Source organism: Mustela nivalis (assembly GCF_964662115.1).
Source record: "Mustela nivalis genome assembly, chromosome: 3".
In the NCBI taxonomy this organism is placed as follows: Eukaryota; Metazoa; Chordata; class Mammalia; order Carnivora; family Mustelidae; genus Mustela; species Mustela nivalis.
The window spans coordinates 96,781,703-96,803,568 of record NC_139022.1 but is presented as its reverse complement, the minus strand read 5'-3'; the positions used below and the strand labels follow the sequence as shown (position 1 = coordinate 96,803,568).

The 21,866-nt window shown below is 38.1% G+C and overlaps 1 protein-coding gene and 1 long non-coding RNA gene across 2 annotated transcripts in view; one reads left to right on the top strand and one right to left on the bottom strand.

Moving 5' to 3' along the window:
- Positions 1 to 21,866, top strand: part of LOC309862289 — a 39,827-nt gene that overhangs the window by 12,447 nt on the left and 5,514 nt on the right. The gene's annotated exons all lie outside the window — the stretch shown is intronic.
- Positions 19,513 to 21,866, bottom strand: part of DHX29 (DExH-box helicase 29) — a 52,598-nt gene continuing 50,244 nt past the window's right edge. Inside the window, exons 26-27 of the mRNA XM_082725987.1 lie at positions 21,651 to 21,747; positions 19,513 to 19,807 (exon numbers count right to left, since the gene is read on the bottom strand). Of these exons, the coding sequence (XP_082582113.1) occupies positions 19,752 to 19,807; positions 21,651 to 21,747 (153 nt within the window). The 3' untranslated portion in view covers positions 19,513 to 19,751. The remainder of the gene's footprint in view (positions 19,808 to 21,650; positions 21,748 to 21,866) is intronic.

The window sequence follows — 21,866 nt, the reverse complement described above, 5'->3', positions numbered from 1 at the left end:
GCCTTATGTCAAGCTCTGCACTCAGCACAGAATCTGCTTGAGATTCTCTTTCTTCTTCCTCTGCCCCTTCCCCCACTTATGTTCTCTCTAAAATAAATAAATAAAAGATTTTTGAGAAAGAGAATTATCTTAAGTATGCTCAGGAAAACAGAGGGCAAGATGAATAAAATGGGCAAAGAATTTTATTGGGGCACCTGGGTGGCTTAGTTGGTTAAGCATCCAACTCTTGGTTTTGGCTCAGGTCATGATCTCCAGATCATGAGATCGCATGCTGGGTCAGGCTTCCTGATCAGCCTGGAGTGTGCTTGAGATTCTCTTCCTCTCCCTCTGTCCATCCCTGCCTGCTTGTGTGCTCTCTCTTAAAAAAAATTTTTGGGGGTTCCTGGGTGGCTGAGTTGGTTAAGCATCTCCTTTGGCTTGGGTCATGATCCTAGGGTTCCAGGGTCGAGCCCTGTGTGGGAGCCTGCTCTCCCTCTCCCTCTGTCTGCTGTTCCCCCTCCTTGTGCTTGCTTTCTCTCTCTCTCTCTCTCTGGCAAATAAATAAGTTAAAAAAAATTTTTTTATCTGACAGTTGGAATCTATAAAAATAATGAAATGAGTATATTATAATCGAAAAATGTCTGAAACTACAGTCATTGAATGACTTTAATAGCAGTTGGAATATAAGAGAAGATGAGATTAGTGAACTTGAAGCCAGTTCATTAAAAACTATTCTAACTGAATCACAGATAAAAAAAATATTGGCAGGCAGAAGCACAGCACATAAAATAACATGTAGGGTACAGAGAGTCTAACATGATGTGGAAAACAAAGGCAGAAGAAAAATTATTAAATTCCCTTACTATCTAGAGACCACTGACAAGTCCTTGAAAGAGGCAGAATGACATTCTTCTAGGGACTCAACTGCCTCAATGTTAATACTTTGCTAAGGGCAAAAGACAATCCTAGCCTGACCTTCCCCCTATCCCACTAGTGTCCTATAAGTCCACTTTAATGTATAAAAATTCCTTTAGAAACTTCCTTTAATTGTAAACCCCAAGTTACATGTTGACAGTCATCCCCCAAGAATATGGCCCACCAATATACATATGAAGAGTCTCATGGCTAAGGTTTTATTAGACAGTAATAAATGACCTTTCCCCAACAATAGTTAGCTCCCTCAAGGTTCTGGAAACCTTGCTTCCAAAATCCCTTAGAGACTCACATTATTCCTAACCCCTTCCCAACTTAAGGATATATAATGGACCACTCCTCATGACCCTTCTGCAGCTCTTTCTGCCCAGCTCTTTCAAGCCCTGTCCCTGTGCTTTAATAAAATCAACTTTTTGCACCAAAAACATCTCAAGAATTCTTTCTTGGCCATTGGCTTTGAACCCTCATGTCTTTCCTACATCATAACATATGTGAAATTAGGGTTCTAGGAGGAGAGGAAAGAGAATAGTTATGAGGCATTCCTTATAAAGGTGATGCTTGAGAAGTAACCAAAAGTGGTAGAAAAAATTAACAGATTTCAGAAGCTCAGTGAACCTCAAAGAGGATGCATATGTGTTAAAAAATAACAACAAACAACTCTAAATATATCATAGTCACACTGCTTATGTCCAATAATCAAGAGAAAAATCATAAAAGTAGGAATCTGTATGGTGGGGGATAGAAGAGCATTAATAAGAATTATGGCTGACTTTTTAGTAGAACTCATGAAAGCCAAAGTACAATGGAATGGCATCTTTTTTTTTTTAACAATTTTTTTTAAATTTTTAATTTTTTATAAACATATATTCTTATCCCCAGGGGTACAGGTCTGTGAATCGCCAGGTTTACACACTTCACAGCATTCCCCATAGCACATACCCTCCCCAATGTGGAATGGCATCTTTAAAGTGCTGAAAGAAAAAACAAAAATTGCAAACCTAGAATTCTATATCCTGCAAAGATACCACTGGAAAAAAGCAAAGGTGAAATAAAGATGTTTTCAGCCAAAAGCAGAGGGAATTCATCACTAGCACTGTACTATAAAAAATATTAGCAATTGTAAAAATAATGTTTTGGTGTTTATAATGGATGCAGAAGTGAAATACATGAGAACATATTTAACACAAAGGGTGGGAGACAGTAGAATGAAGTTAAATGTTGTAATGGTTATTGTCTTATTTGCAACCATGGGATTTTAATTTATGGAGGTAACTGAGTGACCACACACAGAGTTCAGTGTTGTTGGAAGACGATTTATTACATCTCCTGAGAGAAAGGGACGACACATCATGCCATGCAAGGCCACATGAGGAGCACCAAGTTTCTGTCAGGAGCCAGAAGCAGGAATGAGGGGAAAGCCTAGGTCAGAGACTTTATTGGAGTTTCCATGGGAAAGGCAAGGCAGGGCCAAGTACACAGCCTAGAGTTGGCTCCTTTGAATAATTCTAGGGGGCTTTGGGCTATAGGGGTGGTCTCCAGTTGCCTGGTACCTGGCTCCTGGGATGATTTAGGACACAAGACATTTAGCTTGATGTCTGAGAGTTAGATAAAAAGGGGTCTTTGCTATAAACTCAGGATTGGTTTATTTGCATATGAAAGGGGTGATCCTGGCTAAGACCCTTTCTAGCTCCAAGAATTGGCTAGCCTTGGGAGGTGCACTCTCTCCTTGGTCAACAAGGTTTTTAGGTTGTCAGAACATCACAAGATTCAGAAAATAGAAAACATGATTGATAATATTAATAAATAATCATGCATTGCTCAGGAAGTGGTAAATGTTATAGTTTAAAATAGAATGTAGGAAGGCAAAGATGCATACTTAATATCTCAGATGTCTTGTCCAGTGTATTAGCTACTGGTCATGGATAGCTATTTATATTTAAATTAATTAAAATTACATAAAAATAAAAATTGATTTCGTTAGTCACATTAGCCAAACTCAAGTGCTCAGTAACCACATGTGACTAGTGGCTACCACACAGGAGACAGGAGATACAGAACATTTTCATCAGTGTAGAATTTTCAGGCACTATGCTGCTTTATGGTAATCACTAGAAGAATAATACAAAACAGGTTAATAGAGTAGATAAATGGAATAAGAACAATACTTGATTAATGCAGTCGAAATCAGAATAGAATGGAAAAAGGAACTAAGAACTTAAAGGACAACTAGAAAACAAATAGCAAGATGGTAGACTTAACTCCATGTGTAAAAAGACTTAACCACTTGAGCTCAAAGGCAAAACTGATAGCGGTAGAAGTCAGAATAGTGGGACCCTCTGGAGCTGGGTGGGAGGCATTGACATGGAAGGAACAGGATGGTTACAGTGGCTTCTAACATTGGTGAGCTGGGTTGGAGGTTTACCTTCTTCACTTTTCATGCTCTCCTGTTTAATAGACCTCCAGTACTATTCTTTTCATTAAATGTTTTACAAGGAGTATCACTTCGCCTTTTCCTTTTGGGAATGTTAACAAAAGATTGAAGTTGTGGAAGAAGAAGTTTCTGTGGCCTTTCTTTCTTTCTTTCTTTCTTTTTTTTTTTTAAATACATGCTGTTGGCTGTGTAGGGAACTTAAGGTGGAGGACTCTGGGCTTGTACCATCCATCAGTTAACAGCCCCAGCATCATCAGATTAGGATTACATGGATTCATTCTTGGTCATGGGATAATATTCTACTGGTGGGTGAAGACCAAAGGTACCTTGTGATCACTCAGAGCTAGATGCTTGTCTGACAATATTTTAAAAATTCATACCAACCTTTCCTTGTTCTAAGTGTGTTTCTAGCCTTCTCGGTGTCCTGGCTCTTGTTCAACTTTTACCTCTCCCTTTTCAGACCCCATTCATTCTGTTAGCTGTTTGCTGTGCACTTTTGGGGCTTGGATTCTGTTGAGAATAATAGGGTAGTGCCAGGACTCCAGGTTTTTCACTCCCAAACCTGCTCTTTCGACAGCCATCCTTGAAATTTCTCTGTGTTTCATACCTCACACCCATGCCATGAGCAAATTCTATCACCTGTATCTTCTAGAATCGATGTTACTCCCCATATCCAGGGCTACAATCCTGGTCCCAGTTGCCACCATCTCTGATTTCAGGAGTCTCCTGAAGAATCTTCCAATTTCTCCCTTGTCCTCTGCCATTTATTCTACACAGTGGCCTGTGTGGTTCTTCTAATTTCCAAGTCTTATCTTACTCTTTTGCTCAGAACCTACCAGTGGCTTCTCACTTCACCTAAAATAAAAGCCAAAGTCCTTATGGTGGCATGCGAGGCCCCATATGACCTGGCCAGTCTTACCCCTGACATTTCCCAAAGCCCTCTCCCTTGATGTCTCAATTCCAGCCCCACTGGCTGACTTACAGACCCTTGACTCCACCAACCCATTTTCTTGCACTGGAAGTTTCCTCTACTAGGAATTCTCATCAACCATGTCTTTTCCAAGGCTCTGTTTTGTCGCCCCATCTCAGCAAGTCTTCCCTGGCAATGCTATTTAAAACTGAAATCCTTCATTTCTACACCCCACCACTGTACTCCTGTCTCTTCTCTCCCATATTTACTGACATGCTGTTGATTTGACTGGTTTATCATCCATCTCCCTCTACCAGAATCCATGAAAGAAGCGTTTATGTCCTTTTTTTCACTGCTCTATGGCCAAGACCTACCACAATCTATGAAACTCTCAGTAAATATGCTGAACACTTTGATGGCTCCATGCCTGGCACTGAGTGCTTAGGAAGTGCTTATTGAAAGAACAGCAGTGTAGCTTCTTTCTGACCTGTCTTTTTGCCTTTTTTCTATCTTTAATTCATCCTTTACCACTGTTACTTATTCTTCCTTAAAATGAAACAAATTATACATAAATGCAAACCCCATGTTGAATAAAACATACAAATTTACCCTGTTGAAGTGTATGATTCAGTGGTTTTCAGGGTTGTGTAACAACCATCACAGACTAATTGTGGAACATTTGCATCTCCCCAGAAAGAAACACCATTCCCCTTTATACCCAGCATCTGGAACCCACTAGTGTACTCTCTGTTTTTATGAATTTGCCTATTCTGGTTATTTTATACAAACAGAATTATGTTTGTAATGTGATTACAAACACATGATGTGTGGTCTTTTGTGACTGGCTTCTTTCATTTGGCTTGTTTCTATGGTTCATCCAGGTTTTAGCATGCATTTAGTACCTCATTCCTTTTTATGGACAAATTATATTCCTTTGTATTGATACAGCATATCGACAAATTTTTAAAATTCATTTATCAGCTGATAGAAGTGAATTGTTTCCACTTTTTGGCTTTTGTGAATAATGCTGTTGTATACGCATGCACAGGTTTTTTTAAAAAGTTGAAGTGTAGTTGATACATAAGATGCTACTATTTTCAAGTATTTATCATAGTGACTTGATATATTTATACATTATGAAATGACCCAGTGAATAAGTATGGTTAACATGTATCACTGTACAAACTTGTTACAATATTATTGACTATATTCCCTATGTCGTACATTGCATTTCCCTGACATTTATAACCATAAATTTTTACCTCTTAATCACCCTCCTGTATTTCCCCATAGCCCTCCCAACTCCTTCCCCTTGTGGTAACCAATGGTTTGCTTCCTGTTTCTTTGAGTTTCTTTCTGTTTTGTTTGTTTGCTTTTTAGACTTTATAGGTCATTGAAATCCTATTGTATTTGTCATCCTCTTTGGCTTATTTCACTTACGATGAAATGTAAGTGAAATTTTGTCATGAATGGCAACATCTTGTTCTTTTTTTTTATGGCTTTGAGTATTCCATCGTGTGTACATGTACTCATGTTCTTTACCCACTCTCACTCATGACAGACACTTAGGTTGCTTCCATATCTTGGCTTTTGCAAATAATGCTGCTGTGAACAGAGGGATGCACATATCTCTTCAAATGGTGTTTTTGTTTTCTTCAGGCAAATACCCAGATGTGGAACTGCTGAATTAAGTCATAGTTTTTAATTTTTTGAGGACCCTCCATACTGTTTTACCTATTGGCTACAAGAATTGCCATTTCCACCAACAGTGTATGAGTGTTCCCTTTTCTCTATATCCTTGCCAATACTTGTTATTTTTTAAATTGTTTGATACTAGCCAATCTGATAGGTGTGAGGTGATACCTTGTTGTGGTTTTGGTTTGCACTTCTGTGGTGACTAGTGATATTGAGCATCTTTTCATGTGTCTGTTGGCCATCTGGATGTCTTCCTTACAGAAATGTCTGTTCATGTCCTCTGACCATCTCTTGATTGGATTATTTGTTCTTTGGGTGTTGAGTTTGATAAGTTCTTTATAGATTTTGGATACTAGCCCTTTATCTGATATGTCATTTGCAAATATCTTCTCCCATTCTTTCAGTTGTCTTTTGGTTTTGTTGAGTTTCCTTTGCTGTGAAAAAGCTTTTAATCTTGATGAAGTCCCAATAGTTCATTTTTGCCCTTGCTTCCCTTGCCTTTGGCGATGTTTCTAGGAGGAAGTTGCTGCAGCTGAGATCAGAGAAGTTGCTGCCTGTGTTCTCCTCAAGGATTTTGATGGATTCCTGTCTCACATTGAGGTCTTTCATCCATCTGGAGTCTATTTTTGTGTGTGGTGTAAGGAAAGAGTCCAGTTTCATTCTTCTGTATGAGGCTGTCCAATTTTTCCAACACCATTTATTGAAAAGACCGTCTTTTTCCATTGGACATTCTTTCCTGCTTTGTTGAAGATGAGTTGGCCATAGAGTTAAGGGTCCATTTCTGGGCTGTCTATTCTGTTCCATTGATCTATGTATTTTTCTGCCAGTACCATACTGTCTTGATGATTACAGCTTTGTAACAGAGCTTAATTCTGGAATTGTGGTGTTGCCAACTTTGGTTTTCTTTTTCAACATTCCTCTGTCTATTCAGGGTTTTTTCTGGTTCAATATAAATTTTAGGATTATTTGTTCCTTTTCTTTGAAAAATGTTGGTGGTATTTTGATAGGGATTCTTTAAATATGTAGATTGCTCTGGGTGGCATAGACATTTTCACAATATTTGTTCTTCTAATCCATGAACATAGAACATTCTTCCATTACTTTGTCTTCCTCAGTTTTTTTTTCATGAGTATTCTATAGTTTTCTGAGTACAGATTCTTTGCCTCTTTGGTTAGGTTTATTCCTAGGTATCTTATGGTTTTTGGGTGCAATTGTAATGGGATCAACCCCTTAATTTCTCTTTCTTCTGTCTTGTTGGTGGTGTGTAGAGATGCATCTATTCCTGTGCATTGATTTTATATCTTGACACTTTGCTGAATTCCTGTATGAATTCTAGCAGTTTTGAAGTGGAGTCTTTTGGGTTTTCCACATAAAGTATCTTATCATCTGGGAAGAATGAGAGTTTGACTTCTTCTTTGCCAATTTGGATACCTTTTATTTCTCTTTGTTGTCTGATTGCTGAAGCTAGGACTTCTAGTACTATGTTGAATAGCAGTGGTGACAGTGGACATCCCTGCCGTGTTTCTGACCTTAGGGAAAAAGCTCAGTTTTCCCCCATTGAGAATGATATTTGCTGTGGGTTTTTCATAGATGACTTTTATGATATTGAGGTATGTACCCTCTATATCTACACTGTGAAGAGTTTTGATCAAGAACGGATGCTATACTTTGTCAAATGCTTTTTCAGCATATATTGAGAGTATCATATGGTTCTTGTTCTCTTTTAAATTATTGTATTGTATCACATTGACTTGTGGATGTTGAACCAACCTTGCAGCCCAGAAATAAATCCCATTTGCTCATGGTGAATAATCCTTTGAAGGTACTGTTGGATCCTATTGGCTAGTATTTTGGTGTGAATATTTGCATCCATGTTCATCAGGGAGATTGGTCTGTAATACTTCTTTTTGATGGGGGTCTTTTCTGGTTTTGGGATCAAGGTAATGCTGGCCTCCTAAAATGAGTTTGGAAGTTCTCCTTCCATTTCTATGTTTTGGGACAGTTTAAGGAGAATAAGTATTAATTCTTCTTTAAATGTTTGGTAGAAATCCCCTGGGAAGCCGTCTGGCCCAGGGCTCTAATTTGTTGGGAGATTTTTTTTTTTTAAGATTTTATTTATTTATTTGACAGAGAGAGAGATCACAAGTAGGCAGAGGCAGGCAGAGAGAGATTGAGAAACAGGCTTCCCACCAAGCAGAGAGCCAGGACTCTGGGATCATGACCCAAGCCAAAGGCAGAGGCTTTAACCCACTGAGCTACCCGGTACCCCTGTTGGGAGATTTTTAATGACTGTTTCAATCTCCTTACTGGTTATGGGTTTGTTCAGGTTTTCTACTTCTTCCTTTCTTTCTGGTTCAATTTTGGTAGTTTATATGTTTCTAGGACTGCATCCATTTCTTCCAGATTGTCAAATTTGCTGGCATATAGTTGCTCATAATATGTTTTTATAATTGTTTGTATTTCTTGATGTTGGCTGTGATCTCTCTTCCTTCATTCATGATTTTATTAATTTGGGTCCTTTCTCTTTTCTTTTTGCTAAGTCTAGCCAGGGTTTTATCAATTTCATCAATTCTTTCAAAGAACCAACTCCTAGTTTCATTGATCTGTTCTACTTTTCTTCTGGTTTATGTTTCATTGATTTCTGCTCTGATCTTTATTATTTCTCTTTTCCTGCTGGGTTTAGGCTTTATTAGCTGTTCTTTCTCCAGCTCCTTTCGGTTTAGGCTTAGGGTGTGTATTTGAGACCTTTCTTGTTTCTTGAGAAAGGCTTGTATTGCTATATACTTTCCTCTCAGGACTGCCTTTGCTGTGTCTTAAAGATTTTGAACAGTTGTGTTTTCATTTTCATTTGTTTCCATGAATCTCTCTAATTCTTCTTTAATTTCTGGTTGACCCATTCATTCTTTAGTAGGATGCTCTTTACCCTTCCACGTATTTGGGTTCTTTCCAAATTTCCTCTTGTGGTTGAGTTCTAGTTTCAAAGCATTGTGTTCTGAAAATATGCAGGGAATGATCCCAGTTTTTCGGTACCAGTGGAGACCTGATTTGTGGCCCAGGATGTGATCTATTCTAGAGCATGTTCCTTGTGCATTGGAGAAGAATGTATATTCTGTTGCTTTGGGATGGAATGTTCGGAATATATCTGTGATGTCCATCTGGTCCAGTGTGTCATTTAAAGCCTTTATTTCCTTGTTGATCTTTCACTTAGATAATCTGTCCATTTCAGTGAGGGGGGTGTTAAAGTCCCCAACTATTATTGTATTATTGTTGATGTGTTTCTTTGGTTTTGTTATTAATTGGTTTATATAATTGGCTGCTCTCATGTTAGGGGCATAGATATTTAAAATTGTTAGAACTTCTTGTTGGACAAACCCTTTAGGTATGATATAGTGTCCTTCTTCATCTCTTATTATAGTCTTTGGCTTAAAATCTAATTTATCTGATAAAAGGATTGCCACCTCATCTTTCTTTTGATGTCCATTAGCATGGCAAATTGTTTTCCATACCCTCACTTTAAATTTGGATGTATCTTTGGGTCTAAAATGAGTTTCTTGTAGACAGCATATCGATGAGTCTTGTTTTTTTATTCATTCTGATACCCTGTGTGTTTTGATTAGGGCATTTAACCCCTTTACATTCAGGGTAACTCTTGAAATATATGAATTTAGTGCCATTGTATTGCCTATAAGGTGACTGTTACTGTGTATTGTCTCTGTTACCTTCTGGTCTGTTACTTTCAGGTTCTCTCTTTGCTTAGAGGACCCCTTTCAATGTAGGGCTGGTTTGGTGTTTGCAAATTCTTTTAGTTTTTGTTTGTCCTGGAAGTTTTTTATTTCTCCTTCTATTTTCAATGACAGCCTAGCTGGATATAGTCTTTTTGGCTGCATATTTTTCTCATTTAGTGCTCTGAATATACCATGCCAGTTCTTTTTGGCCTGCCAGGTCTCTGTGGATAGGTCTGTTGCCAATCCAATATTTCTACATTTGTAGGTTACATACCTTTTGTCCCAAGTTACTTTCAGGATTTTCTCTTTGTCTCTGAGACTTGTAAGTTTTACTATTAGATGATGGGGTGTTGACCTGTTTTTACTGATTTTGAGGGTGATTCTCTGTGCCTCCTGAATTTTGGTGCTTCTTCTCTTTCCCCAGTTAGGGAAATTCTCATGATAATTTGCTCCAATATACCTTGTGCTCCTCTCTTTCTTCTTCTGGGATCCCAATTATTCTAATATTATTTTGTCTTACTGTATCATTTATCCCTCAAATTCTCCCTTTGTGATCCTTAGTTTTTTATCTTTTTCTTAGCGTCTTTATTCTCCATCATTTGGTCTTCTATATCACTAAATCTCTCTTCTGCCTCATTTATCCTAGCAGTAAGAGCCACCATTTTTTATTGTACCTCATTAATAGCTTCTTTTATTTCAACTTGGTTAGATTTTAGTTCTTTTATTTCTCCAGGTAGTGATTTTATTTCTCCAGAAAGGGATTCTCTAGTATTGTTTATGCTTTTTTCAAGCCCAGCTAGCATCTTTATAACCATCATTCTTTTTTTTTTTTTTTTAAGATTTTATTTATTTGACAGAGAGAAATCACAAGTAGATGGAGAGGCAGGCAGAGAGAGAGGGAAGCAGGCTCCCCGCTGAGCAGAGAGCCCGATGTGGGACTCGATCTCAGGACCCCGAGATCATGACCTGAGCCGAAGGCAGCGGCTTAACCCACTGAGCCACCCAGGCGCCCTATAACCATCATTCTGAACTCTAGTTCTACATCTTATTAATGTCCATAAGGTCCCTAGCAGTAGGTACTATCTCTTGTTCTTCTTTTTTTTTTTTTTGAAGTGAATTTTCCTCCTTGTCATTTTGTCCAGAGAAGAATAGATGAATGAGAGAACAAAATGTTAAAAGGGTAAGAGCAACCCCAGAAAAATATACACTACCAAATCAGAAGAGACCTGAAACCAGCGGGGGTTGGTGGGAAGATAGGGAAGAAAGAATAGGATTAGGCTGGTGAATAGAACAGAGCCACACACTTGATTTTGGGTGTATTTTGGTATGTTAGAAGAAACTGCTTCCCAAATTTTAAAGAAAAAAATATATAAAAATAAGGGTAAACATGATGAAGGGATGGAATATGATTGTAAAGATGAAAATTTAAAAAGATTTAAAAAAAAGAAATTGATAAGCAGTTGTTTGGAAAAGGAATAAAAAGGGAGAGAATGTGATCAGAACAAGGCTATATGCAAGATTTAAGGTATATTTTGGTCTGTTAGAAGAAACTGCATCCCAAAATTTTAAAGAAGGAAAACTTATATGTAAACAAACAATAAGGTTAAATACAATGAAGGGATCGAATATGACCATAAAAATGACAATTAAAAGTTTTTTATAAAGGTGTTGATAAAATAGTTAAAATAGGTTAAAATAAGAAAGAAAAAAAAATTTTAAAAAGAAAAAAAAACCCCAAATTAAAAAAATTTAAATTCCAAAGACTAAAGAATCATGGGGGGAAAGCCATGAATTCTTTGTGTTATATTCTCCTAGTACTGGTGTTTTGCAATTCTCATTGATCAGTAAACTTGGCCTTGGCTGGATGTTCTTGCTGATCTTTTGGGGGGAGGGGCTTGTTGCAGTGAGTCTCAAATGTCTGCCTGAGACAGAATTGCCTTTGCCAGGTGCCAGGCTAAGTAATCTGCTTGGGCTCACTCTCAGAGTTTTTGTTCCCTGAATGTTTTCCGTAGCTTTGGAGGATGGGAATGAAGATGGTGGCCTCCCAATCTCCAGTCCCGGAGGAGCTGAGAGGTTGGGGCCCCACTCCTCAGTGTGCCCTCAGAGAAAAGTAGTCAAACCCTCCAGTCTCCCTGGTCTCTGGTCATACTCCATGCTTACCCAGCTTGTTTCTATCTCTGGCGCATGGCCCCATTTGGAGTCTCCAAACCCAGCCAATTCCTGCAACTTACTCCTGTGCTACTCCTCCCAGGAGAAGAAGGGTGGGGGTTGCCCCGGATCTGCCACTTCTAGGGTCCCTGCTTGAAGAGTAGTGCCCCAGCTTTGCCTCTGATCATGGTTTATGGCAGCCCCAAGCTGAGAGCTCACTTCTCGGCTCCGTCTTTGCAGTCGGCTTCCTGCTCTGATACCTGGGAGCTCTGCCACACTCAGGCTCCCCCAGTCTTTCTGTGACCCCCGAGGGTCCTGAAACCACACTGACTCATCGAGGATTCCACCCCCTACTTAGCCACTGGAGCAATGTCCCTCAGTGGAGCATACTTCTTCTTCTTCTTCTTCTTTTTTTTTTTTTTTTAATTTTTAAAGATTTTATTGAGAGGAAGCGAATGAAAGAGAGCATGGGAAGGGGAAGGTCAGAGAGAGAAGCAGACTCCCCGTTAAGCAAGGAGCCTGATGTGGGACTCAATCTCCGGACTCCAGGATCATGACCTGAGCCAAAGGCACCCAACCGAGCCACCCAGACACCTTGAGGCAGACTTGTCAAAGTTCCAACTTTGTGTTCTGCTGTTTTACCGCTTGCCAGGAGCTGGCCCCTCTCTCCCCTGTGGTCTATCTTTATATATTGCCTCGGTTTCACTTCTCCACACACCCTACCTTCCAGAAAGTAGTTGCTTTTCTGTTCCTAAAATTGCTGCTGTTCTTCTCGTCGATCTTCTTTTGAGTTTGTAGGTGTTCAGAGTGGTTTGATAACTATCTAGCTCAATTCCTGGGACCAGATGAAATTTAGGTCTCCTATTCTTCTGCCATCTTGCTTCTCCCCCCTTCAAGTCTTTAATCCATCTTGAATGTGTTTTTGTGTATGATGTAAATTAGTGGTCCCTTTTCATTCTTTTGCATGTTTAGTATTCCCAAAACCATTTACTGAAAAGACTGTCTTTTCCTCATTGCATATTCTTGCCTCTTTTCTCATAGATTAATTGATCTGGTAAGTGTGGGTTTATTTCTGGCCTCTCTATTCTATTCCTTTGATCTATAGCGTTTTCTTGCCAGTACCATACTGCTTTGATCACTGTAGCTTTGTGGTAGAGTGTGAAACCTGAGAGCTTGATATTTCCCACTTTATTCTTCTCAAGTTGCTTTGGCTGTTTGGGGTCATGTACAGCTTTTTGTATGGACATAGGTGTTTATTTCTCTTGGGTATATAGTCAGAAATGGGATTTCTGCTGGGTCATACGTTGTCTTCATTTAACTTTTTGAGGAACTGCCAAACTGTTTTCCCAAGTGGCTGCATGATTTTTATATTCCCCCAGCAAGGTATGAGATGTTCATTTTCTCCAGATTCTCCCCAACACTTGAAACTGTCTGCTTTTTTAGTTATCTTTGTAGTGGTGAGGGAGTATTTCATTATGGTTATGATTCACATTTCCCTGATGGTTAGTAATGTTGATCATCTTTTCATATACCTGTCAGCCATTTTTTTTGTCCTTGGAGAAATGTTTATTCAAGTCCTTTACTCATTTTAAAAATCAGGGTATTTGGGGTTTGTTATTGAGTTGTAGGAGTATTTACTGGTTTTGGAGATTAACTCCTTGTGAGATACATGGCTTGCAAATATGGTATGGTATGGTAATGGTATGGTATTACCCATACCATAGATAGATTTTTATCTCTTTATTGTTTCCTTCATTATACAGAAACTTTTTAATTTGATGTAGTCCTACTCTGTATCTTTGCTTTCTTGCCTGTACTTTTAGTGTCCTATCCAATGAATCCTTTGAATTACCTGTGCTATGAAGCTTTTACCCTAGTTTTCTTAATAGTTTTACAGTTTTAGATCTTATTCTGTCTTTATTCTTACTTGATTGTTGTGTGTGGTAGAAGATAGGAGTGCAGTTTCATTTTTCTGCATATGGATATCCAATTTCTCAATAGCTTCTGTTGAAGAGACTATTCTCTCCATACTCCGTTTTGGCACACTTTTGAAGATCATCTGACCCTGTAAGTGTGGATTTCCTTCTGCGTCCTCTATTTTGTCCTGTTGTTTTATATGTCTGTCTTGGATATCCCAATACCACTTCATTTTGATTACTATAGCTTCGTAATGTTTAAAAATCAGGAAGTGTGAGGCCTTCAGCTTTGTTCAAGATTGTATTGGCTAATCAGGGCCATTTGTGGTTCCATTATAAATTTTAGAATTGTTTTTCCTATTTCTGTGAAAAAAATACCATTGGGACATTTATAGGCAGTGCATCAAATCTGCAGACCATTTTGGGTAGTATAGACATTTTAATAATATTCAGTCTTCCAATCCATGAGCATTTAATTTTCTTTTGTGTTATCTTTATTTTAGCAACGTTATTAGTATACAAATCTTCTGCCTCTTTGGTTAAACTTTTTCCTAAGTAATTATTTTTTATGCCTTTGAAAATGGGATTGTTTTCTTAACTTTCTTTTTGTTAAGTGTATAGAAATGCAACTGATTTTTATATGTTAATTTTTTATCCTACAACTTTTCTAAATTCATTTATTATTTCTAGTGTGTGTGTGTGTGATCTTTAGGGTTTCTACATGAAATATGTCACTTGCAAACAGGTAATTTTACTTCTTCCTTTCTGATTTGAATGTCTTTTTTAAAAAAATTAATTTATTTGACAGAGATCATGGTAGGCAGAGAGAGAGGAGGAAGCAGGCTCCCTGCTGAGCAGAAAGCCCGATGCGGGGCTCAATCCCAGGACCCTGGGATCATGACCTGAGCTGAAGGTAGAGGCTTTAACCCACTGAGCCACCCAGGTGCCCCAGATTCAAATGCCTTTTATTTCTCTTTCTTGCCTAGTTTGCTCTGGCTAGCACTTCCAGTATCTTCCAGTATTATGTTGAATACAAAGATTAGAGTGGGCATCCTTGCTTGTTCCTGATCTTAGAGTAAAAGCTTTGTTTTTCACCATTCCATATGATTTTAGCTGTGGGATATTCACATATGGTCTTTATTATGTTGCAGGAATTTCCTTCTGTTCCTAGTTTGCTCAGTTTTTAATTGGGTTGTCATTTTACTGCTGAGTTGTAACAGCTCTTTATATATTCTAGATACAAGTCCCTTATCAGAGAGATAATTTACAAATAATTTCTTCCATTCCACAGGTTGTCTTTTTACTTCCTTGTGGTGTGTTTTGAAGGACTAGTGTTTTTACTTTTAGCTTTAGCATGCACTTGCAGCTTTTTGTATATAATGTAAGATAAAGTTCCAAATTAATTCTTTTGTCTCTGGATATCCATTTATCCCAGTACCATTTCTTGCAAAGGCTATTCTTTTCCCATTGATGGCCTTGGCACACTTACTAAAAATCAGCTCTCCATAGACAGGTTGGCTTATCTCTGAACTCTCAGTTCTGTTCCAAAGATATATATGCCTATCTCTTTGTCAGTACACTGCTCAGATTATTTTTCAGTCATCTTTTCATTTTTCATCACTAGCTGAGTAACCTTAGAAAATTTAGCTTCTTAGGCTCCGTTTCCTTATTTGTAAATTGGAAATACATTACCCCTTCCCTCTCAGGATTGTTGTCAGGAATAAACAAAAATATAATGAAGCTTTTATTACTCAGTGCTTATCACATCATGCTCAATTTAAAAAATTTTTAATGGAAATATGCTTTCCTTTAATGTTTCCTTTGCTTCCAGCTAATCCTAATAGACTGTTGTATTTCTAAATGCAAGAATTGATTCAATGAGAAAAGGTTGACATATTCCTGTCCCACCACCAGGATTCAACATGTTCTTACCTGAAGAGCATGCCATTTTATCATGTGATCCTCTCATTCATTCATTTGCTTATTTATTCATTCATCTTTGCTATTAAGTTGCAGGGCACTTTCCTGCTTTCCCAATAATTATAGCACAGAAGTACTGGCCTACTGTGTTCTGAACCTACCTTCAGTGATAACCATCTTTATTTTGCTATCCACTAGCATTAGGTTTAGTTATTACTGCAACAACTACATCTCAAATTTTAAATTCTCAAATTCTCTTCCTTAATCAGCCTCCTTACTTTATTCACAATGAATTGGGATTAGATCCTGACCTCTAATTCCTCAGCCTCTCCATTTTCCTAGTCCATGGCCTCTTTTCTGGCCGTTTGCCTCTATGTAAGCATTTTTGGTCAACAATTCAATGAGACAGTCTCTTTCATTCTAAGATCCCATGGTCACTTGAAAGCAAAAAAAGCTCACTATCAATTTTAGCTGCTCATTTCCTCAAGCCCCTAAGCATTCATTGCTGAGAAAGCCAAAAAGCCTTTCCAGCTTGTTTCTGATATTCTTTAGTCCATTCTTGGGCTCCCTCAGATGCTAATATTATTCAATGTAAATATATATACATATCTATTTGTAGGGAGGTTCCATGTCTAGTGCTGGGCTTGAACTCAAGACCCTGTGATCGAGAGTTGAGCACTCTAGTATTATTCTTACTGTCTCCTGGTTCTATTTTGTCTGTAAATCAGTGCCAATCTTCCCATCCTAAAATATCTCATTCAACTTCTTAAACATTGCTTCTTCATCACATCTGTAAAGAGTACTCCTTATTTGGTGCACTGACCTTTTAGTTTGTATTCATTCCCTAAAAAATATGCTTTGTGTGCATTAGAGTTAACATGGCAGGCCTCAAGATTGCTCTCTTTAGAAGGACCTGCCTGCACTGTTGGCTCTTGACTGGAGCCTGTGCACTTGGCTTTGGAAAATTCCATGTTTTTCAGATAACACTGTTTTGCCTGCTTGGGGTACTTAATACCTGCTTTCCTTCTGGGAGTCTGGAATTTTTATAGTTATGGTGTTGGTCTTTGTGCCTACGTGACCAGCCTCCAGTAAAATACTTGTGGACTCAGAGTCTCACCTGGGCATCTGTGGGCAGAAAGGCTGAATATGTGTAGGGAGTCTATGTGTAGATTCCTCCAGATTCTGTGTGTTTTTTCCTGTTGCGTATCCTTTCTCTAGAGTCAGCCATACCCAGAGTCCTGTGAATCCTAGTCAGTCTTCAAATGTATAGGTCTGTGACCATGTCCTTCCTTCCCACCCTTAATTCAAACTGCTCTCTAAAGTTTGATCTCTTTATGGTGTCTTAGTCCATAACAGTTGTTGACAATACTCTTGCTTCCAGAAACTCTCCTTCCTTGACTTTGTCAAGAAACTGCAGCCATATTTGAACTCCTTCCTCTCTACTCCCTCATGTTACTCCTTCATTTAGCAGACATTGACTGAATGCCTGTATGTGCCAGGCACTGTGCTCAGTATACATGAGTGAGTGAAACAGCCGTGGTGCTGCGGATTGTCTAGTGGGAGAACTCAAAAAGTGGTTATTTCATGTTAAGAAAAGTACTGTGTGGTGAGAATAATTAAAAGGGGAGATGGACTTCAGGAAGGGTGGTCAGTGAAGAAATAATGTAGGGTGGTCTGTGGAGATTATCACTGATGCAGGGTAAGGTCTTTTTGGTAAAGAACATAAGCAGTACTTTACAGCAGAAAATAGCAAGTGCAAATGTTTAAAAAGTCTCTTAGAATCTTCTAGGATTCAAAAGGAGTCTGGTGTGGCTGGAGCACTGTGAGAAATTTGGGAGAGGAGGAGAGGAGGTTGGAGGGTAGTGAGGAACAGAACTTTGTAGGTCATGGTTAGGAGTTTTTATTTGAAAGACACTGGGAGACCAGAAAGGGTTTAAATCAGCTAAACGATAAGTATCTTTCAAAGATCATTCTTAGAAAGGTGTGATACATATGTATATTTTGGAGTATTACTTAGCCATAAAAGAATGAAAGCCTGCCATCTGCAACACCATAGATGGAACTAGAGGGTATTAGGCTGAGTGAAATATGTCAGAGAAAGACAAATACCATGAGATTTCACTTAGGTGAGATTTAAGGAAACAATCAAAGGACCAAGGGGAAAAAAGAGACAAATCAAAATACAGATTCTTTACTGTAGAGAACCAACTTGATGGTTACCCCAGAGGAGGTGGGTCAGGGAATGGGTGAAATAGGTACTAGGGATTAAGGACTACACTTGTCATGATGAGCACTGAGTAATGTACAGAGCTGTTCAGTCACTATATCATATACCCCTGGAACTAATGTAACACTGTATGTTAAATATACTGGAATTAAAATGTAAAAAATAAAAATTAAAAAGCTCATGGATTACAGAGGGATGGGGAGGGGAGAGCCCAGTTTGGTGATTACTACAGTGACAGTAGGTGAAAGATGACAATGGCCTGGGTTGGAGGGATGGCTGGGGAGATGGAAAGGACTGAACGGACTGTGAAATAGGGAGTGCTGCAAGATTTTAACCTCATGTGTCTTCCAGCTGCTCTCTCCTTCGGTGCTTATCTCCACTCCCACATCTTTAACAATGATAAACCTATGGAAAACTCTAGCCCAAAGGCCCTAATCCTGATGCCACCATTTGACAAGTTCAAAGGAATAAGGCTACAGTTACATTTCAGAAATTCAAATGGTTCTAGAGCCATCAAGCCTCTGCCACTTACTGCCAGTTTGATCTGGGCAAGTTACTTCACTTCTCTGTGCCTGTCTGCTCATTTGTACAATGGGAATAATGTACTACCTACTTATAGGTTGTTCTAAGGATTAAATCAATACATAAAAACCATTTGGGCACCAGCTTGCACACACCTAGTGATGGGAAACATTAGTTCAGGACTCCACATTTCTGTCTCCATGTTACAAACTGAAATTCCTTTAGCACCCAAACTAGCTCTTTGATCTGACAATGACCAGTTCTATTAACGGCACTAGCTGATGATTCCCAACTGCAATCATATTTGACTCTTTGTTCCTAACTCCCTTATCCCACGGCAGGCAGAAAGTTATTGCCCATAGGCACATAATTACTACTAAGTATTATTTTTACTCCCACATAAAGTGCACATAAAATGGAAATTATAGCTTTTTTTATTCTTTCATCAACAAATACTGAGTACCTATTAAGAGAGTCAAGCAGTTAGATTAGTTTCCTATTCCAATCTTTCGTCCTTCAGATACAATTCCTGCTATCTGGTCTACACAGGTCTATTTTTGAAGTTCTTCAACAATCTTGACTGGAAACGAAGGGAAAATTCCTCGATGTAATCAGAATGTTGTTTCAAAAGCTACTGAGACCCTTGAAAAAGATCTAAGCATATTTCACTATCTCAAAGTAACTGACTTTACTAATTCAGTTATGGGTACAAAAAAGGGTTCAAGGGCATTGATACCAAAGCTTACTTAGGATGGAGGAAAATGGTTAAGCCGTCCATCCCAAGGTTCACAGCAGCATTAGCCATTCCTGCCTATTGTCTAGCAGGAAGTAGACATCTTTGCATACAGTGTGTATCTATTAATACTTAGGTTTTCATTTTGGTTATAAATATTAAATAATTGATTCTGAAGTTGTTCAAGGAAATTTAATTGCAACTGGTTTTGGAGTTTTTGCACTTTCTCTTGCGGGTCAAGAAGGTCTAAACTCTCCAGATAAGAAGGACTGGTAGAGCATAAAGTGTATACACAGGGAATCAGGACACTAAGTTACAGATACTACAGACACAGGCCTTGCCCATAGGCACATAATGATGTATGAAGCATGGATGATACCAAAGGATTTATTGTAAATGTAGTGCTAAATACATTGCAAATAATTATCATTAAAAAGGAACTAGAAAATTACACATGTTTAAAGTATGTGCTTTTTTCCCCGTCACCTTTAAGTTATGGCTAGTACCAACATTTTAAGTACTGAAATACTTAATGTGATGGTCCATTTTCACATAATTTCATGACCGTATCTTCATCTTTATTTTTAAAGCAGTTGACCATGACTTTCAGTTTCAGTTATGATTCTCTGTTTTTATCAATTCTGTAATGATCTGCAGAATCTTGTCATCTGAGTGGAAGAAAAAGGCACCCATGAACAAATTCATCACCTGGCTAAATTCCCAAAGTATACACATGTGAACAGCAGGCATACTTGATTAGAAGATTCTTTTATATTAGAATACAAGACTATACCAGAAATATTCACAAGAAACCTAGAGATGTCCACAAATAGGATTTGTTGCTCTATAGATATTATTGTTATAGTTATTTGACCCTACTATGACAAGTAGGCCAGTGCCCCAAAAAGTGATGTGATTTAACTATTTGTCCTTTAGAAGGAATTATTTATTTAAAAATTCTTTTAAGACAGGTAGTTTGCTAACTTTGTCACCTGGCTCAGATATACTGAAGGATCTATAAGCTGTTCCATCGTCTACAGAATATGTCAGGATTTCCACAGTATGGACAAAGGAGGAGGAACTGATACCAGTTGCTCCATGTTTAGTCCGAACAGAAACAGTAACTTCTAACAGGGAAGAACTCTTGGAGAGGTGTCAATAGGGAAGTGACAGATCTCTCTACACAACAAAAGTATAAACACCAATTAATCTGACAAACAGAGCAACAGAGGCTACAGTATTTGCTAAGGAGGTTATGTTAACAGATGCTTCTCCTTTTCAACAGTTGTTCCTAGACTGTGACTTCTTAAGAACTTCACTGCCCTTCAGATAGGTGTAATAATCAGGGCTGCAAGACTGAAATTCTGTCTTTACATTAGACACTTCAGTAAGAGAGTACCCTGAGAAATTCTGATAACTGGGCCCATGGCCTGACACTCAAAGTCTTGGGGGCTACTCTGACATTAATTAATAAATAAATGAAGGAAGGAAGGAAGAAAAAGAAAAGATCATTTGCTAAAAGGGAAACAATGACGGTCTAAAAAGAACCATGAATTTTAAGCTCCCTAAGTTTGAGGGTATTAGCACTAGATCCATAGCTTCCAACATTTTATTCTATGAGCATTAACTGAGATACTTGTTAAATACAGTCAATCATGCTGCAACCCACTGATCAATTCTTAACATCATTCAAAGTGGGAAAACCAAACTGAAATGCTTTGTAATGTGATGCAATGGGAAGAACAGAGCAGCAAGCAGAAAATATCCTTTTCCTAGAAATCCAATTAATCAAAGCTTTAGATACAACTACTATATAGTCCGCAGGATATAGAGGGCATAGAGAAACACCTTAAATCAAAGCATGAAGATGTAACCAAACAAATCCTAAATGACAAATTTTACCAGTAAAATAATACAGTTTAATAAAAGTTACTCTATTTAAAAAGGGGGATGGTAGTAGGGGAAAGGGTTATAAATTAAGTGATTAAAAAATAACACACAGGCCTCTCCCATAAAGATTAAATATGTCTGGTCTGGGGTGGGTCTTTGGACTTTGTATTTTAATATCTGCCAAGACGATTCGGATGATTTGGGAAGTTTGGGTGGGAAACACTGCACCAGATTAATGGAAAATTCAGGTGTTTACTACAGGTTTCTGTTGAAAAATAATGTACTTTTTAAACGGACTAGAGCTCTACATTTGTGATAATGGTAGATAAAAACATGTTGGGAACCTCACAGAATATCCCTTATAATCATAATTTAACAATGCTCAGTTTCACCATCCTTTTTTCCCGGAAATAGCCAGAAGTTCAGAAGTAAAGCTTAGAAGAGGAAAGAGTAAGATAATTAGATTGTGAATAATGAAGCAATGTCTAGGAGTCTGATGGAATTCAGCATAAATTTTATGAAAACAATTTTTAATCATATGGACTGTTAAGACTTCAGTGTGCTAATGTACTCAAAATGTTTAAAAATAGTTTTCCAGCTATATTAAAAGCAAATACTTACTTTCAAGGGACATCTTAGGATTTTCAAGCTTTTTTCTTAAAACAGAATCAATGAGAACTCTAAGCTGCTTGAAAATGACAGCTATTTTTACAGGAGCCTGTTGAGATGAGATGACATATTGTCCAAAGTTAAACTCTGTGAGTGTGAATGTGTTTCAATAAGTGAAAGAAAGCATGTATACCATGTGTTTAAACACATCTAGACTTGAATATAAAA